The 25,242-nt window shown below is 37.4% G+C and overlaps 1 protein-coding gene across 5 annotated transcripts in view; it reads right to left on the bottom strand.

The window, feature by feature from the left end:
* Positions 1-25,242, bottom strand: part of TOPBP1 (DNA topoisomerase II binding protein 1) — a 77,433-nt gene that overhangs the window by 32,414 nt on the left and 19,777 nt on the right. For all 5 annotated transcript variants that reach the window (XM_060149822.1, XM_060149818.1, XM_060149819.1 and 2 more), the window contains exons 11-14: positions 7,061-7,404; positions 6,238-6,410; positions 2,025-2,236; positions 268-554 (exon numbers count right to left, since the gene is read on the bottom strand). In XM_060149822.1, the coding sequence (XP_060005805.1) occupies positions 268-554; positions 2,025-2,236; positions 6,238-6,410; positions 7,061-7,404 (1,016 nt within the window). The remainder of the gene's footprint in view (positions 1-267; positions 555-2,024; positions 2,237-6,237; positions 6,411-7,060; positions 7,405-25,242) is intronic.

Here is a 25,242-nt window from a genome sequence, read left to right as displayed (position 1 = left end):
TACGTTAAATGATCTGTGAGTCATACCGTTCATGGCAGATATAGGACTTGAATCCAGATGTCCTGATTTCACACCATATATATCTCTAGCTGTTACCTCAAACCTGGATATATGTAGGGATTCAATACTATGCATCTATTTGCCAACACTTCTGGAACAAACTTCTACAAACTACTACTACAAACTTCAGAGGTGATGGAGAACTTAGTGCTTTACTTTATAAGCTATAAAACTGTTATCTCCAGGACCACTTTCTATAAGCCTTACCTTCACATCAAAGGAAGGCTTGAAGAGTTTGTCCTTGGACAGAAACTTTGATGGTGTATCCAGGCATAATGAGGGCTCCTTCTGAAGTGGTTGTCCTGCTGCAGGGGAGACTGAAGCCTGTCCGGAGTGCTGTGAGATCACTGCATGGAAAGCTTTACTCTGAAAGCGGTTCATATCTAAAGGTGTAACGGCTGTTTTTCTGTGAGTTTCCAGGTCTGTGACAGGATGCTCTGGAGTATCTGGATTTAGATTCACCCCGTTTGTTGTCTCAGTTTCCAGACTTTGTTCTAGAGATTTAAAATGAAAAGAAACAAATGTGAGCCACTAATGTCTTTTGTGTCTAAAGAGGCACACAAGAAGTGATGTTTTTACATCTTATTGTGAGTTTTCATGTGAATTCTCAAGTATACTTCAAACCACAAAGTTATATACCTACTTTCAAAGAAACAAACCAGACAATATACTAAAATATGTGTTGAGTTAGACAAGTACATCAACTGAAAGAAATAATTAATGAAATTAGATTTCCTGTTTCATTTTGTTGTAACTTGAAATATTCTCAATAAACCTCATAATTTGCCCAAAATTATATAAATAATGTCATCTTAGTCAATGGCAGAGTAAAAAAGAAAATCCCAATTACATGCACTCAGAGTTAACAACTACGGTCAGGTTTTTGGAAAGTGCTTAATGAAGTTTTAATATTACTTTGCCTGCATTGTAAAATTTCCAGGTTGTCTAAATAAAGTAGTAAGTATGGGCTTCCCTGGTGGCGCAGTGGTTGAGAGCCCGCCTGCCGATGCGGGGGACACGGGTTCGTGCCTTGGTCCGGGAAGATCCCACATGCCGCGGAGCGGCTGGGCCCGTGAGCCACGGCCGCTGAGCCTGCGCATCCGGAGCCTGTGCTCCACAATGGGAGAGGCCACAATAGTGAGAGGCCCGCGTACCGCAAAAAAAAAAAAAAAAAAAGTAGTAAGTAATAGCTTTGAGAAGCTTCCCTGGTTTGGCCAGGGATGCCATCATCTTACAAGAGAGGCTACTGTGTCCTCCCACCCTTCCTCCTACCTTTTTTTCAACATTTAACAAATACACTTATTAGACGGCTGATCCGTGCCAAGCCCAATCTAGACAATGAAAATATATAATGCACAAGACACATGTACTCCTTGCCTTTTCAGAGCTTATGGTTGAGCGGGGAAACATGAAAGTAAACTACAATGGTAACACTGGGATGAGAGCTACAAAAGGCCAGGGTGTTATGGCAAAACAAAGGCCATACTTGGTGAGTCAAGGAAGGCTTTCCAGGGAAAGTGATATCCAAGTCGAGAACTGAAAGATAAGGAGAAACAGGCTAGCATGAAGCAGGCAAGAGATAACATGCAAAAGCCCAAAGATGAGGAATAGAGAACACTTTACTCACAAGATGTGTCAGTATGAGCCACTGAAGGAACAGTAAATGGGATCTAAGCTCATTAGACTTCAAACACTGAGACCCTAGAATGCTCCTATATTGTTCTGTACCCTGTAGCTTTCAGATAGTGCCTACACTTGATAGTACAGATACAAATTAAACATTTGTGCTATGAACGCATATTTATTTGGCCCCACACCCCCAATAATGAGTGCCCAAGAGTGGCTCACATGAAAGGGAGAAATTTTAATGACCTGTCCTAAAAATAAGTTTTAGCACATTCATATCCCAGAAACCATCAAATTGTAAAAATATATACATAAAAGGACAAAACAGAAGTATGAACCTTCTTTAGGTGAATTTTTGATCAGAAAATGGCTTTCATTTGCTCTCTTTCCCAATCTAGCAGTCTCCAACAGCCAAGCTATAGTGACCGCTGGTAAATTCCACTTCTTGGCAGCTTCATATTTAGAACCACCGGGTTCTTTCAATACAAGATGTGTACTGGCAAACATGCCTTTCTTTGCATTGGATTTGCGAACGAAGAATTCTTGAACACTGAAAGTTACATTTAAAGAAAAGCAAATGTCATATGCACAATTAGCCAGCAAAGTAAGAATGAAGTTTCTAATACAATGGTTTTGTTAGAGTTCTGAATATATGAAAATACTCACAGATTAAAAGTTGGCTCTATTTCTTAAATTAAGCTAATCCCCTTACAAGTGCTTACTCTAGAATGAAATTAAACTTTTTATAAAAACATAAGCAAATTAAACTAGACTTACAAGAAATAACCAGAAAAACCATCTATTTAATTAGTCATCACCCATCCACCTTGTCTTTCCTCCCAAAAGAAGGCAGCATGGAACAACTACGGGAGCAAAGGAAGAGTATGAATAACACATTATATCTTTTAGCCCACTACAACTTCTCCAAGTATTTTCACATATTTCATTCGATCCTCTCAATATTTGTGAAATACCAATATTTTACAAATTATTGTAAAAATACGACCTGAGAAAAGATGCAGAGAAATTAAACGCCTTCCTCAGGATCACAGAATATTAAAGGAAATATGGGGGCAAAAACAGAACATGAGATATAAACAGAATTGTCTTTTCTTTTAGGACTTCTGGGTTTTAGGTCTAGATCCCCACTTTTAAGATGTTTTTAATATTCCACATTTTTCCTAGTACTTTCACAGATTCATTTTTCACATTTAACCCACTGATCAATTAATTTGGTACTTATTTTGGGATGAGATGTTGCTCCAACTTTACTGAATCATATTTATTAAATAAACCATCTCTTCCTCAATAAGTTGAAATATCACTTTTATCATATACCAAATTCCTGTTTGTGTTTAGGTCTATTTCTAGACTTTCTGCCTGTTCACTGAACTTTCTGCTACTTACAGACACACTATTTTATCTAGTGAGGTTTACAAAATATATTTAAATAACTATTCTATTTCAGAATTTTTATGACTTTCCTGCTTGCTAATATTTTCTTTGAATTTAAGAACTAGTTTGCTTATTGCCCTCTCTAAAAAATTTCTTTATAACATTTAGTCTTCCTGTCCAAGAACAGATACATCTTTCATACTGTTTAAGTCTTATTTATTTCCCTCAATAGCATTTTACAAGTTTCTGTAGCTCTTCCAAGTTTCCCTTTAAAATTTTTTTAAAAATCGAAGTATGGTTGACATACAATATTGTATTAGTTTCAGGTGTACTACATAGTGACTCGACATTTAAATGCATTACAAATGATCAACACCAAAAGTATAGAAGCCATCTGTCAACATACAAAGCTAGTACAGTATTACTTTTTTCCTTATGCTGAATATTACATCCCCATGACGTTTTAACTTTATAACTGGAATTCTGTACCTGTTAATCCCCCTTCACCTTCCCCTCTGGTGACTACTAATTTGTTCTCTATATCTAATTTGTTCTCTATGAGTCTATTTTGGTTTTATTTTGTTTGTTCCTTTGTTTTGTTCTTTTAGATTCCACATCATGTTGCTAGGTGTTTTATCTCTTATTCCAGATTTAGTAAGAGACCTTTGTTTTCATTAGCTCTTCTAACTGGTTGTACATATGAAGGTCAGTGACTTCTGTATATTAATATTCTACATAACCACTTTGCTGAATTTTTCTGTGAGCACCACTTTAGTCTGTTGCCATATTTTGTTATTGTTATTTGTTACAATTTCAGTTTTTTCCAAAAGCTTACTGTTTAGTATAATCCAAGTACACAACACAGCAAAAAAGGAAATATACAATTTAATGAATTATCATAAGATGAAAACCCTTATATCAACCACCCACGTCAGAAGACGAATCTTACCAGTCACTCCAGAACCTCTCCAACGTGCCTCTTCTCAGTTACTAACCCCCTTCCCTCCCTTGCTAACAGTAGCCACTATTTGGATATTTATGATCATCACTTCCTTACTTTTCTTTTGTTTTATCACATAGTGCATCTTTAAACACTACATTTAATTTTTTATGTCTTTTAGCTTGCAGGTTCCCTCTTCTTTCCTTGCCCCCTTGCTGAAGACACTATAATGTAGAGTTACTTCAGAGTCTGGATTTTGCTGATTGTATTGCTGTGCTGTAGTAGAACATGTTATTCTCCTGTATTTCCTATAATTCAGTAGTTGAATCTAGGTTTTATTAGATTGAGGTTTCATTATTTTGCTAAGACTACTTCAAGGTGGTGATGTATTCTTCACAAGGAAGCATACGTCTGGTTTTCTCTTTAGTATGTGATTAACTGTTGGTTTTCAATGCCTAGAATCTTTCATTTATTAGGAGTCACAATCCTATCATTCCTTTTTCACTTATTTGTTGGAATACTTCTATAAAGGGAAATTGTCTTATCCATTATTATGGTACTCTGATACAGACTGTATAGGAAAGGCAGGATAAATACTTTGATCCTTTCTCTTTATTTACCAGCTTTCAAAATAATGAGTTGGTTTCCTAGCATCCTTCAAACATGACCAATTAGCTTAGTTTGTTTGGTGCCATTATGAAGTTATGATTTAAACATTATTTGATGTGTCTGGATCCACTGCTATTATTATCTCTAGTGACAACTTTTCCTGTCTTTAGCCAGTGGAGGTCCTTTTGACACAACCCTTCCTACTAGTCTTCAATAATATATCAATACTTGCTCTCTGTTCTGACAAAATGTTCCAGACTCACTGGTATCTTTTCTGCCCCAGACCTAGAACTGATCATTTCTTTAAGCTTTAGTTTCTTTTAGTGGGAAGTGGTATTTTAAGGTCACAATGTGGGCACTGGTGTTGCTTGTTATTATCAGGTTGATAATGATTTCTAGGCTTAAAAGTGGTTTTGAATTCCTCTTTGAATCAAGAGTTACTAAAAAGTTCTAAAATGCTGAGTTGATAAAGTCTTTTCATCTTCTATTTCTCCTAGTCATTTCTAATTTTGGGGTTTTTTTTTTTGTACTGTGATTACAGAATATGGTCTCCACTCTTTCTACTTCAGGGAACTTACTGAGGTTTTCTTTGTGGCCAATTTCTATACAGGCAACGTTTATGAGTGTTCCACAGGTGCTTGAAATGGTATGGTCACTGTTTTAGAGTGGATAGCTAACTATGCTGTTTAAATCTGTATCCTTTCTTGTTTTCCATTTGACCTGTCATGAGGTAAAAGGTGGGAATTAAAGCCTCTTACAATTAATGTTTCTGCTGATTCCTCATTGAATTTCCTGCTGTTTTTGTTCTATGAATGGTAGTCATGCTCTATTTGGTATATACATATTTTTTACCTTCAGTGTAAATAGCACTCTTTATTTACAGTGCTCTTCTTTTTCCTGTTTAATGCCTTTTGATTTGAATCCAAACTTGTCTGACGTTAAAACTGCAACACTCTCTTTTCTTTTGATATATCTTTGCCCATCTTTTTTTTTCCCCAAATGTTCTGAATCATTTAGGTTTAGATGTGTCTCTTGTTTAAAAGCATTTTAAGCGCTGCTTAATGATATAATCTAAAAGAACTTTTCCTTTAATGTAAAGTTTAGTTCATTTATATTTATTTATATAATGAGTTTTCTACTTCCTTTTTAAACAGCCACCATTAAAGTTCACTTACAGGTTGGGCTAATCTGGATTTTGGAACTTTAAAATTCATTTTCTTTCTCCCAAAGTATTCATTATTTCTGCTTAACATTTGCACTGCAGAAAAACAATGAATGTACACTGAAAAAGAATAAATCATCCAGATGGCATATGGAAGGGAATAAATAATGCTTAGATAAGCAACACTCAATAACGACCCACGTATCAGCTTTAAATATTCCCTTTCCTGGTAGGTAAGCATTAACACCTGGAGCCTTAACATTTGCCAGGCATCCGTCTAACAGCATTCTCCCTCTCCCACTTTGAGCCATCACATAGATATGCAACACACTCCTCATAAATATTATAAAGACACCCAGTGAAATCCTAATTTGAATGCTCTTCTATAAGTCAAAACAAATAAAAAGTACACCAAGACAGCAGGTACACTAAAAATACTACATACCTTGCTCCAAGGCGATTTGCTAAGAATGTCAACGAATCTTTTTCAGCTCCTGCACACTGGCTGAATGAAAGAACACAATCCTCTAAAGGAGTCATTCCTGCCATTACTGGGACTGGTGTGAAGAGAGGATTTGACTTTGGATCAGTTAAAGTCTGATAGTCTATACAAGTTACCTTTCAAAAACAAGAGAAACAATAACATCAACCTGAAATAAGCGACTAGTGGTTAACACTGGTTCAGTTACAGTAACAGTAATTTTAGTTTAGATGAAAACCAATTTTACTTTCATATAAATGTGTATATATGCTCATTCTCAACACATTTAAAATTATAACATTAAAGAAATACATACACACCAATCTGTTATATAGGATGTTAAAATCAGTCAGATTTATCATCGAATTTATTGAATTTTGCTTAAAATTTAATTTCTTCCAATGTATTATCACTTTTTCTCTTTGAAAATTGAAAAATAAATCAATGATGAAATTATTAGTGATAAGCCAACAAGATGGAATAATACAAAAGTGTATGTCATGTTTTGGTAGTAAGAAAACTAGGAAAATTGAAATAATATGAGATGACCTGGAGTAACTTCCTAAGAAGGAACACTGCTGGTGTGGCCCCTCTATTTTACCAGGATTAGGACCAAGAAGCTTGCATAGTTTATTATTTACACTTTCCATTGTTAAAAGCAAAATCCAGACAGTGCTCAAACCCAAATACCAATTTACTGAAACTGAACTGCCTAAGAAATAAACGAGTACTCCTAGTTTCAGACATCCTTCAATACTATATTTCAACTGCTACAGTGTTTTCTTACCAGCCACGTATTTGTAACAACTTCTCCCACAGTTGCCTGTACTTCACACCCCAGCAGAGGAACCACAGCATAATCAGCAACAACTCTGCTCTGAAGTGACACAATTTTTCCAGCATTTTCTCTTATGATAGTTGCAATATTAAATTCATTTTCATTACTAAAACCTAAAATAAGAAAACTCTTTTGGCTAAATAAACCTTCTTCAGTAATTGTAGAAGCATCAGGGAGGGAATGACTGACAGAAGACTGGTTTTCTTCTTGCAGAGAAATATGAGTAGAATCAATAAGGGGCTCCACATGAGCAGAATCATTAAAGGGTCCAACTTCAGACTGCGCAACTTCAACTGGAACAGAAAAAGAAATGTTTTCTAACAGGTATTTTATTTTATAAAGTTTATTTCCTAGTAAGGATATTAAGGTAACATGGAACCTGAGAACTGTGACCACACATATAAAACTAAGGCTTTATAAGTATACAATGAAGAAAGAATATGAACCATCCCATTCTCTGGGTTCCCAGGAGTGTTATCAGTATTACTATCCTAGGACAACAGCAATCATGTTACTATTCTAAGTATTACTAGTGTACTAGAAAACTCTAATTAGTTGAAAATTATGAAGCTCCAATAACTCCATGGGCCTGTTTGAGTTCCGAAACTGGTTCAGATAATTCACAACAGAATTAAAAAAATATCATTAAGGAAAAAATGGAAGCAACAGGCCTAAGTGGTCAAGCCCATCACATGGAAATAACTGAATAAATGCAATAATAAGAGAATTATGGTTATTTCCCTTTCAAAAATTTCTATAAAGTTTTATAATGAAATTGGAGCTATTTAGCTTCTATACAGATTCTTAAGAAAACAACTGATCAAGGACCCAACAGTCTCAACAATTTCATTTCAGGATAAAGTTGGCTTATAAATGGGTAGTAGAAGAAAAAAAACATAGGTATTTTAAAATATAAATGTCAATAATGAAAATGCAGCTGCTGCCAGTGTCCTAGTCCTCACGGTGAGACACAGCTACCCCCTGCCTCTGCAGGAGACCTTCCAACACTAGCAGGGCGTTAGACACTGGGAAAGTCCTGGTTTAAAAATAAAGGGATTAGGAGAGGGCAGACAGCAGAAGCAAGAAGAACTACAGTCCTGCAGCCTGTGGAACTAAAACCACATTCACAGAAAGACAGACAAGACAAAAAGGCAGAGGGGGCTTCCCTGGTGGCGCAGTAGTTGAGAGTCCGCCTGCCGATGCAGGGGACACGGGTCCGTTCCCCGGTCCGGGAAGATCCCACATGCCGCGGAGCAGCTGGGCCCATGAGCCATGGCCGCTGAGCCTGCGCGTCCGGAGCCTGTGCTCCGCAACGGGAGAGGCCACAACAGTGAGAGGCCCACATACCGCAAAACAAAAACAAACAAACACACAAAAAAGGCAGAGGGCAATGTACCAGATGAAGGAACAAGATAAAACCCCAGAAAAACAACTAAATGGAGATAGGCAACCTTCCAGAAAAACAATTTAGAATAATGATAGTGAAGATGACCCAGGACCTTGGAAAAAGGATGGAGGCAAAGATTTAAAAGATGCAAGAAATGTTTAACAAAGACCTAGGAGAATCAAAGAACAAACAAACAGAGATGAACAATACAATAACTGAAATGAAAAATACACTGGAAGGAATCAACAGCAGAATAACTGAGGTAGAAGAATGGATAAGTGACGTGGAAGACAGAATGGTGGAATTCAGTGCTGTGGAACAGAATAAAGAAAAAAGAATGAAAAGAAATGAAGACAGACTAAGAGACCTCTGGGACAACATTAAACGCAACATTCACATTATAGGGGTCCCAGAAGGAGAAGAGAGAGAAAAAGGACCCGAGAAAATATTTGAAGAGATTAAAGTCAAAAACTTCCCTAACATGGGAAAGGAAATAGCCACGCAAGTCCAGGAAGCACAGAGACTCCCATACAGGATAAACCCAAGGAGAAACACACCGAGACACACAGTAAGCAAATTGGCAAAAATTAAAGACAAAGAAAAATTATAGAAAGCAACAAGGGAAAAACGACAACATACAAGGGAACTCAAATAAGGTTAAAAGCTGATTTCTCAGCAGAAACTCTAAAAGCCAGAAGGGAGTGGCAATGACATATGTAAAGTGATGAAAGGGAAGAACTTAAAACCAAGATTACTCTACCCGGCAAGGATCTCATTCAGATTCCATGGAGAAATCAAAAGCTTTACAGACAAGCAAAAGCAAAGAGAATTCAGCTCCATCAAACCAGCTCTACAACAAATGCTAAAGGAACTTCTCTGAGTGGGAAACACAAGAGAAAAAAGGACCTACAAAAACAAACCCAAAACAACTAAGAAAATGGTAACAGGAACATACATATAGATAATTCCCTTAAACGTGAATGGATTAAATGCTCCAAGCAAAAGACACAGGCTCGCTGAATGGATACAAAAACAAGACCCATATATATGCTGTCTACAGGAGACCCACTTCAGACCTAGGGACACATACAGACTGGAAGTGAAGGGATGGAAAATGATATTCCATGCAAATGGAAATAAAAAGAAAGCTGGAGTAGCAATACTCATATCTGATAAAATAGACTTTAAAACAAAAAATGTTACAAGAGACAAGGAAGGACACTACATAATGATCAAGGAATCAATCCAAAAAGAAGATATAACAATTATAAATATATATGCACTCAACATAGGAGCACCTCAATACGTAAGGCAACTGCTAACAGCTATAAAAGAGGAAATCGACAGTAACACAATAATAGTGGGGGGACTTCCCTGGTGGTGCAGTGGTTAAGAATCCGCCTGCCAATGCAGGGAACACGGGTTTGAGCTCTGGTCCAGGAAGATCCCACATGCCGCGGAGTAAGTAAGCCAGTGCGTCACAACTACTGAGCCTGCTATCTAGAGCCCGTGAGCCACAACTACTGAGCCCATGTGCCACAAGTACCGAAGCCTGTGCACCTAGAGCCCATGCTCTGCAACAAGAGAAGCCACTGCAATGAGAAGCCTGTGCACCGCAACGAAGAGTAGCCCGCTCCCCACAACTAGAGAAAGCCCACGCACAGCAACGAAGACCCAATGCTCCAAAAATAAATTAATTAATTAATAAAAATAATAACAATGGGGGACTTTAACACCTCACTTACACCAATAGACTGATCATCCAAACAGAAAATTAATAAGGAAAAACAAGCTTTAAATGACACAATACACCAGATATATTTATAGGACACTCCATCCAAAACCAGCAGATTACAGTTTCTTCTCAAGTGCGCACAGAAGATTCTCCATGATAGATCACATCTTGGGTCACAAACCAAGCCTCAGTAAAGTTAAGAAAACTGAAATAGTATCAAGCACCTTTTCCAACCACAACACTATGAGATTAGAAATCAATTACAGAGAAAAATACGTAAAAACCACAAACACATGGAGGCTAAACAATACGTTACTAAATGACCAAGAGATCACTGAAGAAATCAAAGAGGACATTAAAAAATACCTAGAGACAAATGACAATAAAAACATGACAATCCAAATCCTATGGGATGCAGCAAAAGCAGTTCTAAGAGGGAACTTTATAGCAATAGAATTGTACCTCAAAAAGAACCAAACATCTCAAATAAATAATCTAACCTTACACCTAAAACAACTAGAGAAAGAAGAACAAACAAAACCCAAAGTTAGCAGAAGGAAAGAAATCATAAAGATCAGAGCAGAAATAAATGAAACAGAAACAAAGAAAACAATAGCAAAGATCAATAAAACTAAAATCTGCTTCTTTGAGAAGATAAACATAATTGATAAACCATTAGCCAGACTCATCAAGAAAAGTGGGAGAGGACTCAAATCAATAAAATTAGAAATGAAAAAGGAGACGTTACAACAGACACTGCAGAAATACAAAGCACCCTAAGAGACTACTACAAGCAACTCTATGCCAATAAAATGGACAACCTGGAAGAAACGGACATATTCTTAGAAAGGTATGACCTTCCAAGACTGAATCAGGAAGAAACCGAAAATATGAACAGACCAATCACAAGTAATGAAATTGAAACTGTGATTAAAAATCTTCCAACAACAATAACAACAACAAAAATCTTCCAACAAACAAAAGTCCAGGACCAGATGGCTTCACAGGTGAATTCTATCAAACATTTAGAGAAGAGCTAACACCCATCCTTCTCAAACTCTTCCAAAAAATTGCAGAGGAAGGAACACTTCCAAACTCATTCTATGAAGCCACCTTCATCCTGATACCAAAACAGACAAAGATACTACAAAAAAAGAAAGTTACAGACCAATATTACTGATGAATATAGATGCAAAAGTCCTCAACAAAATACTAGCAAACAATCCAACAACACATTAAAAGGATCATACACCATGATCAACTGGGATTTATCCCAGGGATGCAAGGATTCTTCAATATATGTAAATCAATCAAGTTGATACACAACATTAACAAACTGAAGAAGAAAAACCATACGATCATCTCAATAGATGCAGAAAAACCTTTTGACAAAATTCAACACCCATTTATGATAAAAACTCTCCAGAAAGTGGGCATAGAGGAAATGTACCTCAGCATAATAAAGGCCATATATGACAAACCCACAGCAAACATCATTCTCAATGGTGAAAAACTGAAAGCATTTCCTCTAAGATCAGGAACAAGACAAGGATATCCACTCTCACCACTATTATTCAACATAGTTTTGGAAGTCCTAGCCACGGCAGTCAGTGAAGAAAAAGAAATAAAAGAAACACAAATTGGAAAAGAAGTAAAACTGTCACTGTTTGCAGATGACATGATACTATACATAGAGAATCCTAAAGATGCCACCAGAAAACTACTAGAGCTAATCAATGAATTTGGTAATGTTGCACGTTACAAAATTAATGCACATAAATCTCTTGCATTCCTATACACTAATGATGAAAAATGTGAAAGAGAAAATAAGGAAACACTCCCATTTACCACTGCAACAAAAAGAATAAAATACCTAGGAATAAGCCTACCTAGGGAGACAAAAGACCTGTATGCAGAAAAGTATAAGACAGTGATGAAAGAAATTAAAGATGAAACAAACAGATGGAGACATATACCACGTTCTTGGATTGGAAGAATCAATATTGTGAAAATTACTATACTACCCAAAGCAATCTACAGATTCAATGCAACCCCTATCAAATTACCGATGGCATTTTTTATAGAACTAGAACAAATAAATCTTAAAATTTGTATGGAGACACAAAAGACACTGAATAGCCAAAGCAGTCTTGAGGGAAAAAAACGGAGCTGTATGAATCAGGCTCCCTGACTTCAGACTACACTACAAAGCTACGATAATTAAGACAATATGGTAGTGGCACAAAAACAGAAACATAGATCAATGGAACGGGATAGAAAGCACAGATGTAAACCCACACACCTACGGTCACATAATCTATGACAAAGGAGGCAAGAATATACAATGGAGACAGTCTCTTCAGTAAGTGGTGCTCAGAGAACTGGACAGCTACATGTAAAAGAATGAAATTAGAACACTCCCTAACACCATACACAAAAATAAACTCAAAATGGATTCGAGACCTAAATGTAAGACCAGACACTATAAAATTCTTGGAGGAAAACATAGGAAGAACATTCTTTGACATAAATCACAGCAAGGCCTTTTTTGATCCACCTCCTAGAGTAATGGAAATAAAAACAAAAATAAACAAATGGGACCTAATGAAACTTAAGTTTTTGCACCGCATAGGAAACTACAAACAAGATGAAAAGACAACCCTCAGAATGGGAGAAAATATTTGCAAACGAATCAATGGACAAAGGATTAATCTACAAAATATATAAACAGCTCATGCAGCTCAATATTAAAAAAAAAAAAAAAACCCAATCTAAAAATGGGCAGAAGACCTAAATAGACATTTCTCCAAAGAGGACATATAGATGGCCAAGAAGCACATGAAAAGCTGCTCAACATCACTAATTATTAGAGAAATGCAAATCAAAACTACAGTGAGGTATCACACCTCACACCAGTTAGAATGGGCATCATCAGAAAATCTACAAACAACAAATGCTGGAGAGGGTGTGGAGAAAAGGGAATACTCTTGCACTGTTGGAGGGAATGTAAATTTATGCAGTCACTATGGAGAACAGTATGGAGGGTCCTTAAAAAACTAAGAATAGCATTACCATATGACCCAGCAATCCCACTACTGGGCATACACCCAGAGAAACCATAATTCAAAAAGACGCATGCACCCCAGTGTTCATTGCAGCACTATTTACAATAGCCAGGACATGGAAACAACCTAAATGCCCATCAACAGATGAATGGATAAAGAAGATGTGGTACATATATACAATGGAATATTACTCAGCCATAAGAAGGAACGAAACTGGGTCATTTGTAGAGATGTGGATGGATCTAGAGACTGTCATATGGAGTGAAGTAAGTCAGAAAGAGAAAAACAAATATCGTATATTAACACATATATGTGGAATCTAGAAAAATGGTACTGATGAACCGGTTTGCAGGGCAGAAAATGAGACACAGATACAGTGAACAAACGTATGGACACCAAGGGGGGAAAGTGGTGGGGAGGGGGTGGAGGTGGGGTGGTGTGATGAATTGGGAGATTGGGATTGACATGTATACACCAATATGTATAAAATGGATAACTAATAAGAGCCTGCTGTATAATAAAATAAATCAAATTAAATTAAAAAAAATAAAGAGATTAGGAGCAGTTGCTCTACTGACTTGCTGTAAAAAAGAAAAAGAAAATGCATTCCCTAATATGCAATAAATATTAAGAAATCAATGCTGAAAGTTTAAGAGGTAAAAACTTAGTATGTTCTTGAAAACTCTAGTGGTGCTGTGTTGAAGGGTAATGCCTTACAGCAGAGATAGGCAAACTACAGCCTAGGGGCCAAAATGGGCCCATGGCCTGTGTATTATTGTTTTTACATTTTTAAATGGTTGCAAAAACAAAACAAAACAAAATAGAATGTGTGACAGAGGCAGAATGTGGCTGGTAAAGCCCAAAATATTTACTGTCTGGCCTTTTACAAAAACAGTTTGCCAAGCCCTGCTTCATGGGATTCCAACAAGCCTGGAAGGTATTCAAGGATTCTTAACATTTATTTATATAGGCACTGTGCCTAAGTGCTTTACATGCATGTAATTAATGGTCATGATACTATTAGGCTCATTCTATTGCTGTATCTATACCCTTTCTTCAAGAAGAATACCAGGCTTAAAGAGGTTATGTAACTTACCTAAAGTCATACAGTTATTAGGTGGCAGAAATGAGATATAAACCGAAGTCTGTCTGACTCCAGGGTCCATAACATTATGTTATAGTGCCATCTTCTTATTTCTATCTTCATCTCCAATAGACACGACCGTTTTCACTTTTAAACTAATTACTGTTTATATATACTTTAATCCCTACTTAATACAAGTATTTAAATTGCTCTTACTGACACTCTGAAGAAGCAGTTTTGTCTAGAGCATTACTGATCAGTAGGTCAGGAGACTCTATGACCCTCAGTTTCATATTATAAGGAATAAGGGATAACAGTATATTTATAATTTATAGAGATATATGAGGATGAATAAGCTTAGATGGAAATAAAGGTGACATGATACTATAAAACATTTTGGAAAGTAGTTTTAAAAATAGATATTTCTAATATAAAATGTAAAAACAAAATATTTTGCCATTAAAATTGTTCACAATCACATCTAGGAGGAAAAAAACAATTTTGTTTGATGTCTATATATAGGTGGTGAGATAGGAAGAAGGAAGAAGCCCAGGGGAATTTTAGACTACTATAAAAACAAACTAGAAATACTAAGTTTTATAAATGATAAGTAAAACCCTGAAGTTATTAAAGACTCAGAATAAATTAACATGTTCTACAGTAGTTCTTCCCATTTATTTTAGAAATAAAACCCTTTCTCAAATAGATGTCATTCAGTAGCCCAATAGACTACCAAATAATAGGCTTTTTGACAAGACTATTATTGAAAAAGCTCTCTCAAATCAAAAGTAATTTTGTTTTAAGAGGTAACTAAAAATACTTGATTACATTCTTCTAAATTTGATGCTTGGGGATTCACTGAGATTTACTGTCACTAAATCCTTTCAAAGTCAGTAGACTACTAGCTGCTTTAGAAAGGAAGGTTTGAGAAACCAACTGCCTGCCTCCAGCAAGTACCCTTGTTGAAGGATAATGCATAAAACTACTTCCAGTCAATCTGTGGCTTCTTTATACTAGAACATCCTAAAAAATTAGGATGATCTGATATGATACACTACTAAAGCATAAGCAAGTGGTCTGACAAAAGTCAATTCTGCAGTACACCATGAAGAGAAACAGTGTGGATAAAAAAATAAGAATACTGAAAGTTCCTTTCTAGAAATATGGTAGGCTAGATATTCAAAACCCACTCACTAAAAACACCTAAAATACAGGATGAAATATTAAAGGTATCCTTATAAATACATAGCTGAGTTTGCAAGAAAGCAAGAGAAATTCTCAAGGGCTAAAAAGGAAGTAGTAGCATGAATTCAGATCATTAAGTGATTACTAAAGCTAACGATTAACATCTATTTTGGCAGTGACCTATACCCTTAGAATTTAAGGATATCACATAGAGGGATAGGAGTCAAGCCTTTGATCTCACACAAATTAGATGTGGGGCAGAGTATTCCTTACCACTCAGAAACACTAAAGGGAAATGCCTTCAGTGAAAATGTCGACCAAAACCCAATCAACCACCACCACCACCAAGTCCACCCTGCAAAAGGAGATGACAAGTACACTTTATTTTTCTGAGGCACAAAAGAACATTTATGAAAATCACTTCCTAAACACCTCACAGACCAAAGATATGATAAAATTAGAAAATATTTAGACTTGAACAATTACAAAAATGCTACATAGAAGATCTTTTGAAATATAACTGAGTTACTACTTTCAGAGAAATCTACTGACATAAACACTTAGATAAAAAGACTACAAAAAAACAAATTGTGGAACTTAAGAAATCAGAAGAAAAAAGAGAAGAAAAAAAAGAGTAAGACAATAAATTAATGAAACAAAAATCAAACTTGGTTTGTTAAAAAGACTAATGAAACTGGTATTTAAATCTCCTAGAAAATATAGCTTACCAAAACTTATTCAGGAAAAAATAGAACAATGAAATAGTTTCATATCCATTAAATAAATCCGTACTATAAAATCAGGCCAGGCCATTAGACCAGGCCGTTAGACAGATGAGTTTCATCACACATTCAAGTATAAGGGAACTCGAATCGTACATAAACTGAGATTAAAGAAAAAAAAATCGTACATAAACTGAGATTAAAGAAAAAAAAGTAACTCACCAATCCATTTTATCAATAATAACAAAACCCAACAAGGACAACAGGAAAAGGAAAATTATAGGCCAATATCACACCGAATAGATAAAATCCTAAATAAAATATTAGTAAACTGAACACAGTAAAAAAAAAGATGAATATATCATATCCAGAAGAATTTAAACTTGATTTAACAATGTAAAATCTACTAATGCAATTTACCACACCAAGGAGAAAAAACCATATAATTCTAATGAGCAGAGGAAAAGTACATAATACCCAGATCACAGCCCTAAAGAATAAAAACTACAAAACTTTTAGAAGAAAACATACAAGAAAAGCATCATTACATTAGATTTGGCAATGATTTCTTAATTATGACACCAAAAACACAGGCAATGAGAAAACAATAGATAAATTGGACTTCATCACAATTAAAACTTTTGTCCATCAAAGAACACAGGGTGAAAAGGCTACCCAAAGAATGGGTGAAAATATATGCAAATCATATATCTCATAAGGGATCAATATTCAAAATACATAAAGAACTCCTACTACTCAGGAACAAAAAAATCAACCCAATTGAATAAACATTTCTCCAAAGAAGATTTATAGATGGCCAATAAAAACATGAAATGATGCTCAGTGTCACTAATCATCAGGGAAATGCAAATCAAAACCACCAGTGAGATACCACTTCATACCCATTAGGATGATGTTTGTTAAAAAAAAAGCAGAAAATACAATATGTTGGTAAGGATGTGGAGGAACTGGAACCCCTGTGCATTGCTGGTGAGAATGTAAAGTGGTACACCACTGTGGAAAACAGCAAGGTGGTTTCCCAAAAAATTAAACATAGAATTACCATATGACTTATCAATTCCACTTCTGGGACTGTATCTAAAAGAAATGAAAGCAGGGACTTGAACAGATACCTGTACAGCGACGTTCACAGCACCATTATTTACAAAAGCCAACCACAGAGAAAACTCAAGTGTCCATCAACAGAAAGGAAGAGACAATTCCAACATACAATGAACTATTATTCAACTTAAATAAGGAATGAAATTCTGACACATGCTAAAACATGGATGAAACTTGAGAACATTATGGTAAGTGAAATAAGACACAAAAGGACAGATACTGTATGAGTCCATTTATATGAGCTACCTAGAATGGTCAAATTCAGAGACAGAAAATAGAATGGTGGTTGCCAGGGACTGGGCAGAGGGAGGAAGACAGAGTTACTATTTAATGGCTATAATGTTTCAGTTTGGGAAGATAAAAAAGTTCTGGCATGAACGGTAATGATGGTGGCACAAGAGTGTGAATATAGTACCACTAAATTGTACAACTAAAAATAGTTAAAATGGTAAATTTTATGTTAGGCATATTTTACCACAATTTTTAAAAACTCAATACCCAGAGAGAGGAGGAAGATGGCGGAAGAGTAAGACGTGGAGTTCACCTTCCTCCCCACAGATACATCAGAAATACATCTACACGTGGAACAACTCCTACAGAACACCTACTGAACACTGGCAGAAGACCTCAGACCTCCCAAAACGCAAGAAACTCCCCACGTACCTGGGTAGGGCAAAAAAAAAAAGAATAAACACAGACAAAAGAATAGGGATGGGATCTGCACCAGTGGGAGGGAGCCGTGAAGGAGGAAAGGTTTCCACACACTAGAAGCCCCTTCGCGGGCAGAGACTGCGGGTGGCGGGGTGGGGGGAGCTTCAGAGCCGTGGAGGCGAGAGCAGCCACAGGGGTCCGGAGGGCAAAGCGGAGAGATTACCACACAGAGAATCGGTGCCGACCAGCGCTCACCACCCCGAGAGGCTTGTCTGCTCACCCGCTGGGGCAGGCGGGGCTGGGAGCTAAGGCTCCGGCTTCAATTGGAGCGCAGGGAGAGGACTGGAGGCGTGAACACAGCCTGACGAGGTTCGTGCACCACGGCTAGCCAGGAGGGAGTCTGGGAAAAAGTCTGGACCTGCCAAAGAGGCAAGAGACTTTTTCTTCCCTCTTTGTTTCCTGGCGCGGGAGGAGAGGGGATTAAGAGCACTGCTTAAAGGAGCTCCAGAGATCGGCGCGAGCAGCGGCTAACAGTGCGGACCCCAGAGATGGGCATGAGACGCTAAGGCTGCTGCTGCCACCACCAAGAAGCCTGTGTGCGAGAACAGGTCACTCTCCACACCTCTTCCAGGGAGCCTGTGCAGGCCGCCACTGCCAGGGTCCTGGGACCCAGGGACAACTTCCCCGGGGGAATGCACGGCGCGCCTCAGGCTGGTGCAACGTCACACCGGCCACTGCTGCCACAGGCGCACCACGCACTCTGTGCCCCTCCCTCCCCCCGGCCTGAGTGAGACAGAGCCCCCGAATCAGCAGCTCCTTTAACCCCGTCCTGTCTGAGCGAAGAACAGATGTCCTCCGGCAACCTACACGCAGAGGCAGGGCCAAATCCAAACCTGAACCCCAGGAGCTGTGCAAACAAAGAAGAGAAAGGGAAATCTCTCCCAGCAGCCTCAGGAGCAGTGGATTAAATCTCCACAATCAACATGATGTACCCTGCATCTGTGGAACACCTGAAGAGACAACGAATCATCCCAAATTGAGGAGGTGGACTTTGAGAGCAAGATATATTATTTTTTCCCCTTTTCCGCTTTTTGTGAGTATGTGTACGCTTCTGTGTGAGATTTTGTCTCTATAGTTTTGCTTTCACCATTTGTCCTAGGGTTCTATCCAACCATTTTTTTTTTTTTTTTTACTTAAAACAAATTTTTTTTTCTTAATAATTTTTTTATTTTATTATACCTTATTTTATTTTATTTTCCTCTATCCTTTCCTTCCTCCCTCCCTCCCTCCCTTTCTTTATTTCTACTTTTTCTCCCTTTTATTCTGAGCAGTGTCGATGAAAGACTCTTGGTGCTGCAGCCAGCAGTCAGTGATGTGACTCTGAGGTGGGAGAGCCAACTTTAGGACACTGATCCACAAGAGACCTCCCAGCTCCACGTAATATCAAATGGCGAAAATCTCCCAGAGATCTCCATCTCAACACCAACACCCAGCTTCACTCAACGACCAGCAAGCTACAGTGCTGCACACCCTATGCCAAACAACTAGCAAGACAGGAACACAACCCCATCCACTAGCAGAGAGGCTGCCTAAAATCATAAGTCCACAGACACCCCAAAACACACCACCAGACGTGGACCTGCCCACCAGAAAGACAAGATCCAGCCTCATCCACCAGAACACAGGCACTAGTGCCCTCCACCATGAAGCCTACACAACCCACTGAACCAACTTTAGCCACTGCGGACAGACACCAAAAACAACGGGAACTAGGAACCTGCAGCCTGCAAAAAGGAGACCCCAAACACAGTAAGTTAAGCAAAATGAGAAGACAGAAAAACACACAGCAGATGAAGGAGCAAGATAAAAACCCACCAGACCTAACAAATGAAGAGGAAATAGGCAGTCTACCTGAAAAAGAATTCAGAATAATGGTAGTAAAGATGATCCAAAATCTTGGAAATAGAATAGACAAAATGCAAGAAACATTTAACAAGGACCTAGAAGAACTAAAGATGAAACAAGCAACAATGAACAACACAATAAATGAAATTAAAAATACTCTAGAAGGGATCAATAGCAGAATAACTGAGGCAGAAGAACAGAAAGGGACCTATAAGATAGAATACTGGAAATAACTACTGTAGAGCAGAATAAAGAAAAAAGAATGAAAAGGACTGAGGACAATCTCAGAGACCTCTGGGACAACATTAAACGCACCAACATTCGAATTATAGGGGTCCCAGAAGAAGAAGAGAAAATGAAAGGGACTAAAAAAATATTTGAAGACATTATAGTTGAGAACTTCCCTAATATGGGAAAGGAAATAGTTAATCAAGTCCACCAAGCACAGAGAGTCCCATACAGGATAAATCCAAGGAGAAACACGTTAAGACACATATTAATCAAACTGTCAAAAGTTAAATACAAAGAAAACATATTAAAAGCAGCAAGGGAAAAACAACAAATAGCGCACAAGGGAATCCCCATAAGGTTAACAGCTGATCTTTCAGCAGAAACTCTGCAAGCCAGAAGGGACTGGCAGGATATATTTAAAGTGATGAAGGAGAAAAACCTGCAACCAAGATTACTCTACCCAGCAAGGATCTCATTCAGATTTGATGGAGAACTTAAAGCCTTTGCAGACAAGCAAAAGCTGAGAGAGTTCAGCACCACCAAACCAGCTCTACAACAAATGCTAAAGGATCTTCTCTAGGCAAGAAACAGAAGAGAAGGAAAAGACCTATAATAACAAACCCCAAACAATTAAGAAAATGGGAATAGGAACATACATATCAATAATTACCTTAAATGTAAATGGATTAAATGCTCCCACCAAAAGACACAGACTGGCTGAATGGATAAAAAAACAAGACCCAGACGTATGCTGTCTACAAGAGACCCACTTCAGACCTAGAGACACATACAGACTGAAAGTGAGGGGATGGAAAAACATATTCCATGCAAATGGAAATCAAAAGAAAGCTGGAGTAGCAATTCTCATATCAGACAAAATAGACTTTAAAGTAAGGACTATTAGAAGAGACAAAGGACACTACACAATGATCAAGGGATCGATCCAAGAAGAAGATATAACAATTTTAAGTATCTATGCACCTAACATAGGAGCACCTCAATACATAAGGCAAATACTAACAGCCGTAGAAGGGGAAGTCGACAGTAACACATTCATAGTAGGGGACTTTAACACCCCACTTTCACCAATGGACAGATCATCCAAAATGAAAATAAATAAGGAAACACAGCTTTAAAGGATACATTAAACAAGATGGACTTAATTGATATTTATAGGACATTCCATCCAAAATCAACAGAATACAATTTTTTCTCAAGTGCTCATGGAACATTCTCCAGGACAGATCATATCTTGGGTCACAAAACAAGCCTTGGTAAATTTAAGAAAACTGAAATTGTATCAAGTTTCTTCTCCGACCACAATGCTATGAGACTAGATATCAATTACAGGAAAAGATCTGTAAAAAATACAAACACATGGAGGCTAAACAATACACTACTTAATAACGAAGTGATCAATGAAGAAATCAAAGAGGAAACCAAAAAATACCTAGAAACAAATGACAATGGAGACACGACGACCAACAACCTATGCGATGCAACAAAAGCAGTTCTAAGAGGGAGGTTTATAGCAATACAATTCTACCTTAAGAAACAGGAAACACCTCGAATAAACAACCTAACCTTGCACCTAAAGCAATTAGAGAAAGAAGAACAAAAAAACCCCAAAGTTAGCAGAAGGAAAGAAATCATAAAGATCAGATCAGAAATAAATGAAAAACAAATGAAGGAAACGATAGAAAAGATCAATAAAACTCAAAGCTGGTTCTTTGAGAAGATAAACAAAATTAATAAACCATTAGCCAGACCCATCAAGAAAAAAAGGGAGAAGACTCAAATCAATAGAATTAGAAATGAAAAAGGAGAAGTAACAACTGACACTGCAGAAATACAAAAGATCATGAGAGATTACTACAAGCAACTCTATGCCAATAAAATGGACAACCTGGAGGAAATGGACAAATTCTTAGAAAGGCACAACGTGCCAAGACTGAATCAGGAAGAAATGGAAAATATGAACAGACCAATCACAAGCACTGAAATTGAAACTGTGATTAAAAATCTTCCAACAAACAAAAGCCCGGGACCAGATGGCTTCACAGGCGAATTCTATCAAACATTTAGAGAAGAGCTAACACCTATCTTTCTCAAGCTCTTCCAAAATACAGCAGAGGGAGGAACACTCCCAAACTCATTGTACAAGGCCACCATCACCCTGAAACCAAAACCAGACAAGGATGTCACAAAGAAAGAAAACTACAGGCCAATATCACTGATGAACATAGATGCAAAAATCCTCAATAAAATACTAGCAAACAGAATCCAACAGCACATTAAAAGGATCATAAACCATGGATCAAGTGGCGTTTATTCCAGGAATGCAAGGATTCTTCAATATACACAAATCAATCAATGTGATACACCATATTAACAAACTGAAGGAGAAAAACCATATGGTCATCTCAACAGATGCAGAGAAAGCTTTCGACAAAATTCAACACCCATTTATGATAAAAACCCTGCAGAAAGTAGGCATAGAGGGAACTTTCCTCAACATAATAAAGGCCATATATGACAAGCCCACAGCCAACATCGTCCTCAATGGTGAAAAACTGAAAGCATTTCCACTAAGATCAGGAAAAAGACAAGGTTGCCCACTCTCACCACTCTTATTCAACATAGTTTTGGAAGTTTTAGCCACAGCAATCAGAGAAGAAAAAGAAATAAAAGGAATCAAAATCAGAAAAGAAGTAAAGCTGTCACTGTTTGCAGAGGACATAGAGAATCCTAAAGATGCTACCAGAAAACTACTAGAGCTAAGCAATGAATTTGGTAAAGTAGCAGGATACAACATTAATGCACAGAAATCTCTTGCATTCCTATACACTAATGATGAAAAATCTGAAAGTGAAATCAAGAAAACACTCCCATTTACCATTGCACAAAAAGAATAAAATATCTAGGAATAAACCTACCTAAGGAGACAGAAGACCTGTATGCAGAAAATTATAAGACACTGATGAAAGAAATTAAAGATGATACAAACAGATGGAGAGATATACCATGTTCTTGGGTTGGAAGAATCAACATTGTGAAAATGACTCTACTACCCAAAGCAATCTACAGATTCAATGCAATCCTTAGCAAACTACCACTGGCATTTTTCACAGAACTAGAACAAAAAATTTCACAATATGTATGGAAACACAGAAGACCCCGAATAGCAAAGCAATCTTGAGAACGAAAAACGGAGCCTGAGGAATCAGGCTCCCTGACTTCAGACTATACTACAAAGCGACAGTAATCAAGACAGTATGGTACTGGCACAAAAACAGAAATATAGATCAATGGAACAGGATAGAAAGCCCAGAGATAAACCCACGCACATATGGTCACCTTATCTTTGATAAAGGAGGCAGGAATGTACAGTGGAGAAAGGACAGCCTCTTCAACAAGTGGTGCTGGGAAAACTGGACAGCTACATGTAAAAGTATGAGATTAGATCACTCCCTAACACCATACACAAAAATAAGCTCAAAATGGATTAAAGACCTAAATGTAAGGCCAGAAACTATCAGACTGTTAGAGGAAAACAGGCAAAACACTCTTATGTCATAAATCACAGCAAGATCCTTTTTGACCCACCTCCTAGAGAAATGGAAATAAAAACAAAAATAAACAAATGGGACCTAATGAAACTTCAAAGCTTTTGCACAGCAAAGGAAACCATAAACAAGACCAAAAGACAACCCTCAGAATGGGAGAAAATATTTGCAAATGAAGAAACTGACAGAGGATTAATCTCCAAAATTTACAAGCAGCTCATGCAGCTCAATATCAAAAAAACAAACAACCCAATCCAAAAATGGGCAGAAGACCTAAATAGACATTTCTCCAAAGAAGATATAGAGACTGCCAACAAACACATGAAAGAATGCTCAACATCACTGATCATTAGAGAAATGCAAATCAAAACTACAATGAGGTACACCTCACACCAGTCAGAATGGCCATCATCAAAAAATCTACAAACAATAAATGCTGGAGACAGTGTGGAGAAAAGGGAACACTCTTGCACTGCTGGTGGGAATGTGAATTGTTACAGCCAGTATGGAGAACAGTATGGCGGTTCCTTAAAAAACTACAAACAGAACTACCATATGACCCAGCAATCCCACTACTGGGCCTATACCCTGAGAAAACCATAATTCAAAAAGAGGCATGTACCAAAATTTTCATTTCAGCTGTATTGCCCGGAGATGGAAACAACCTAAGTGCCCATCATCGGATGAATGGATAAAGAAGATGTGGCACATATATACAATGGAATATTACTCAGCCATAAAAAGAAACGAAATTGAGCTATGTGTAATGAGGTGGATAGACCTAGAGTCTGTCATAGAGAGTGAAGTAAGTCAGAAAGAGAAAGACAAATACCCTATGCTAACACATATATATGGAATTTAAGAAAAAAAATGTCATGAAGAACCTAGGGGTAAGACAGGAATAAAGACACAGACCTACTAGAGAATGGACTTGAGGATATGGGGAGGGGGAAGGGTGAGCTGTGACAAAGCGAGAGAGAGGCATGGACATATATACACTACCAAACGTAAGGTGGATAGCTAGTGGGAAGCAGCCGCATAGCACAGGGAGATCAGCTTGGTGCTTTGTGACCGCCTAGAGGGGTGAGATAGGGAGGGTGGGAGGGAGGGAGACACAAGAGTGAAGAGATATGGGAACATATGTATATGTATAACTGATTCACTTTGTTATAAAGCAGAAACTAACACACCATTGTAAAGCAATTATACCCCAATAAAGATGCTAAAAAAAAAAAAACATGTACCAAAATGTTCATTACAGCTCTATTTACAATAGCCAGGAGATGGAAAGAACCTAAGTGTCCATCATTGGATGAATGGATAAAGAAGATGTGGCACATATATACGATGGAATATTACTCAGCCATAAAGAGAAACGAAATTGAGCTATTTGTAATGAGGTGAATGGACCTACAGTCTGTCATACAGAGTGAAGTAAATCAGGAGTAGAAAAACAAATACTGTATGCTAACACATAT

Source organism: Lagenorhynchus albirostris, chromosome 5 (genome assembly GCF_949774975.1).
Source record: "Lagenorhynchus albirostris chromosome 5, mLagAlb1.1, whole genome shotgun sequence".
Classification (NCBI taxonomy): Eukaryota; Metazoa; Chordata; class Mammalia; order Artiodactyla; family Delphinidae; genus Lagenorhynchus; species Lagenorhynchus albirostris.
The sequence above is the reverse complement of the archived record's forward strand: the minus strand, read 5'-3'. Positions and strand labels throughout refer to the sequence as shown.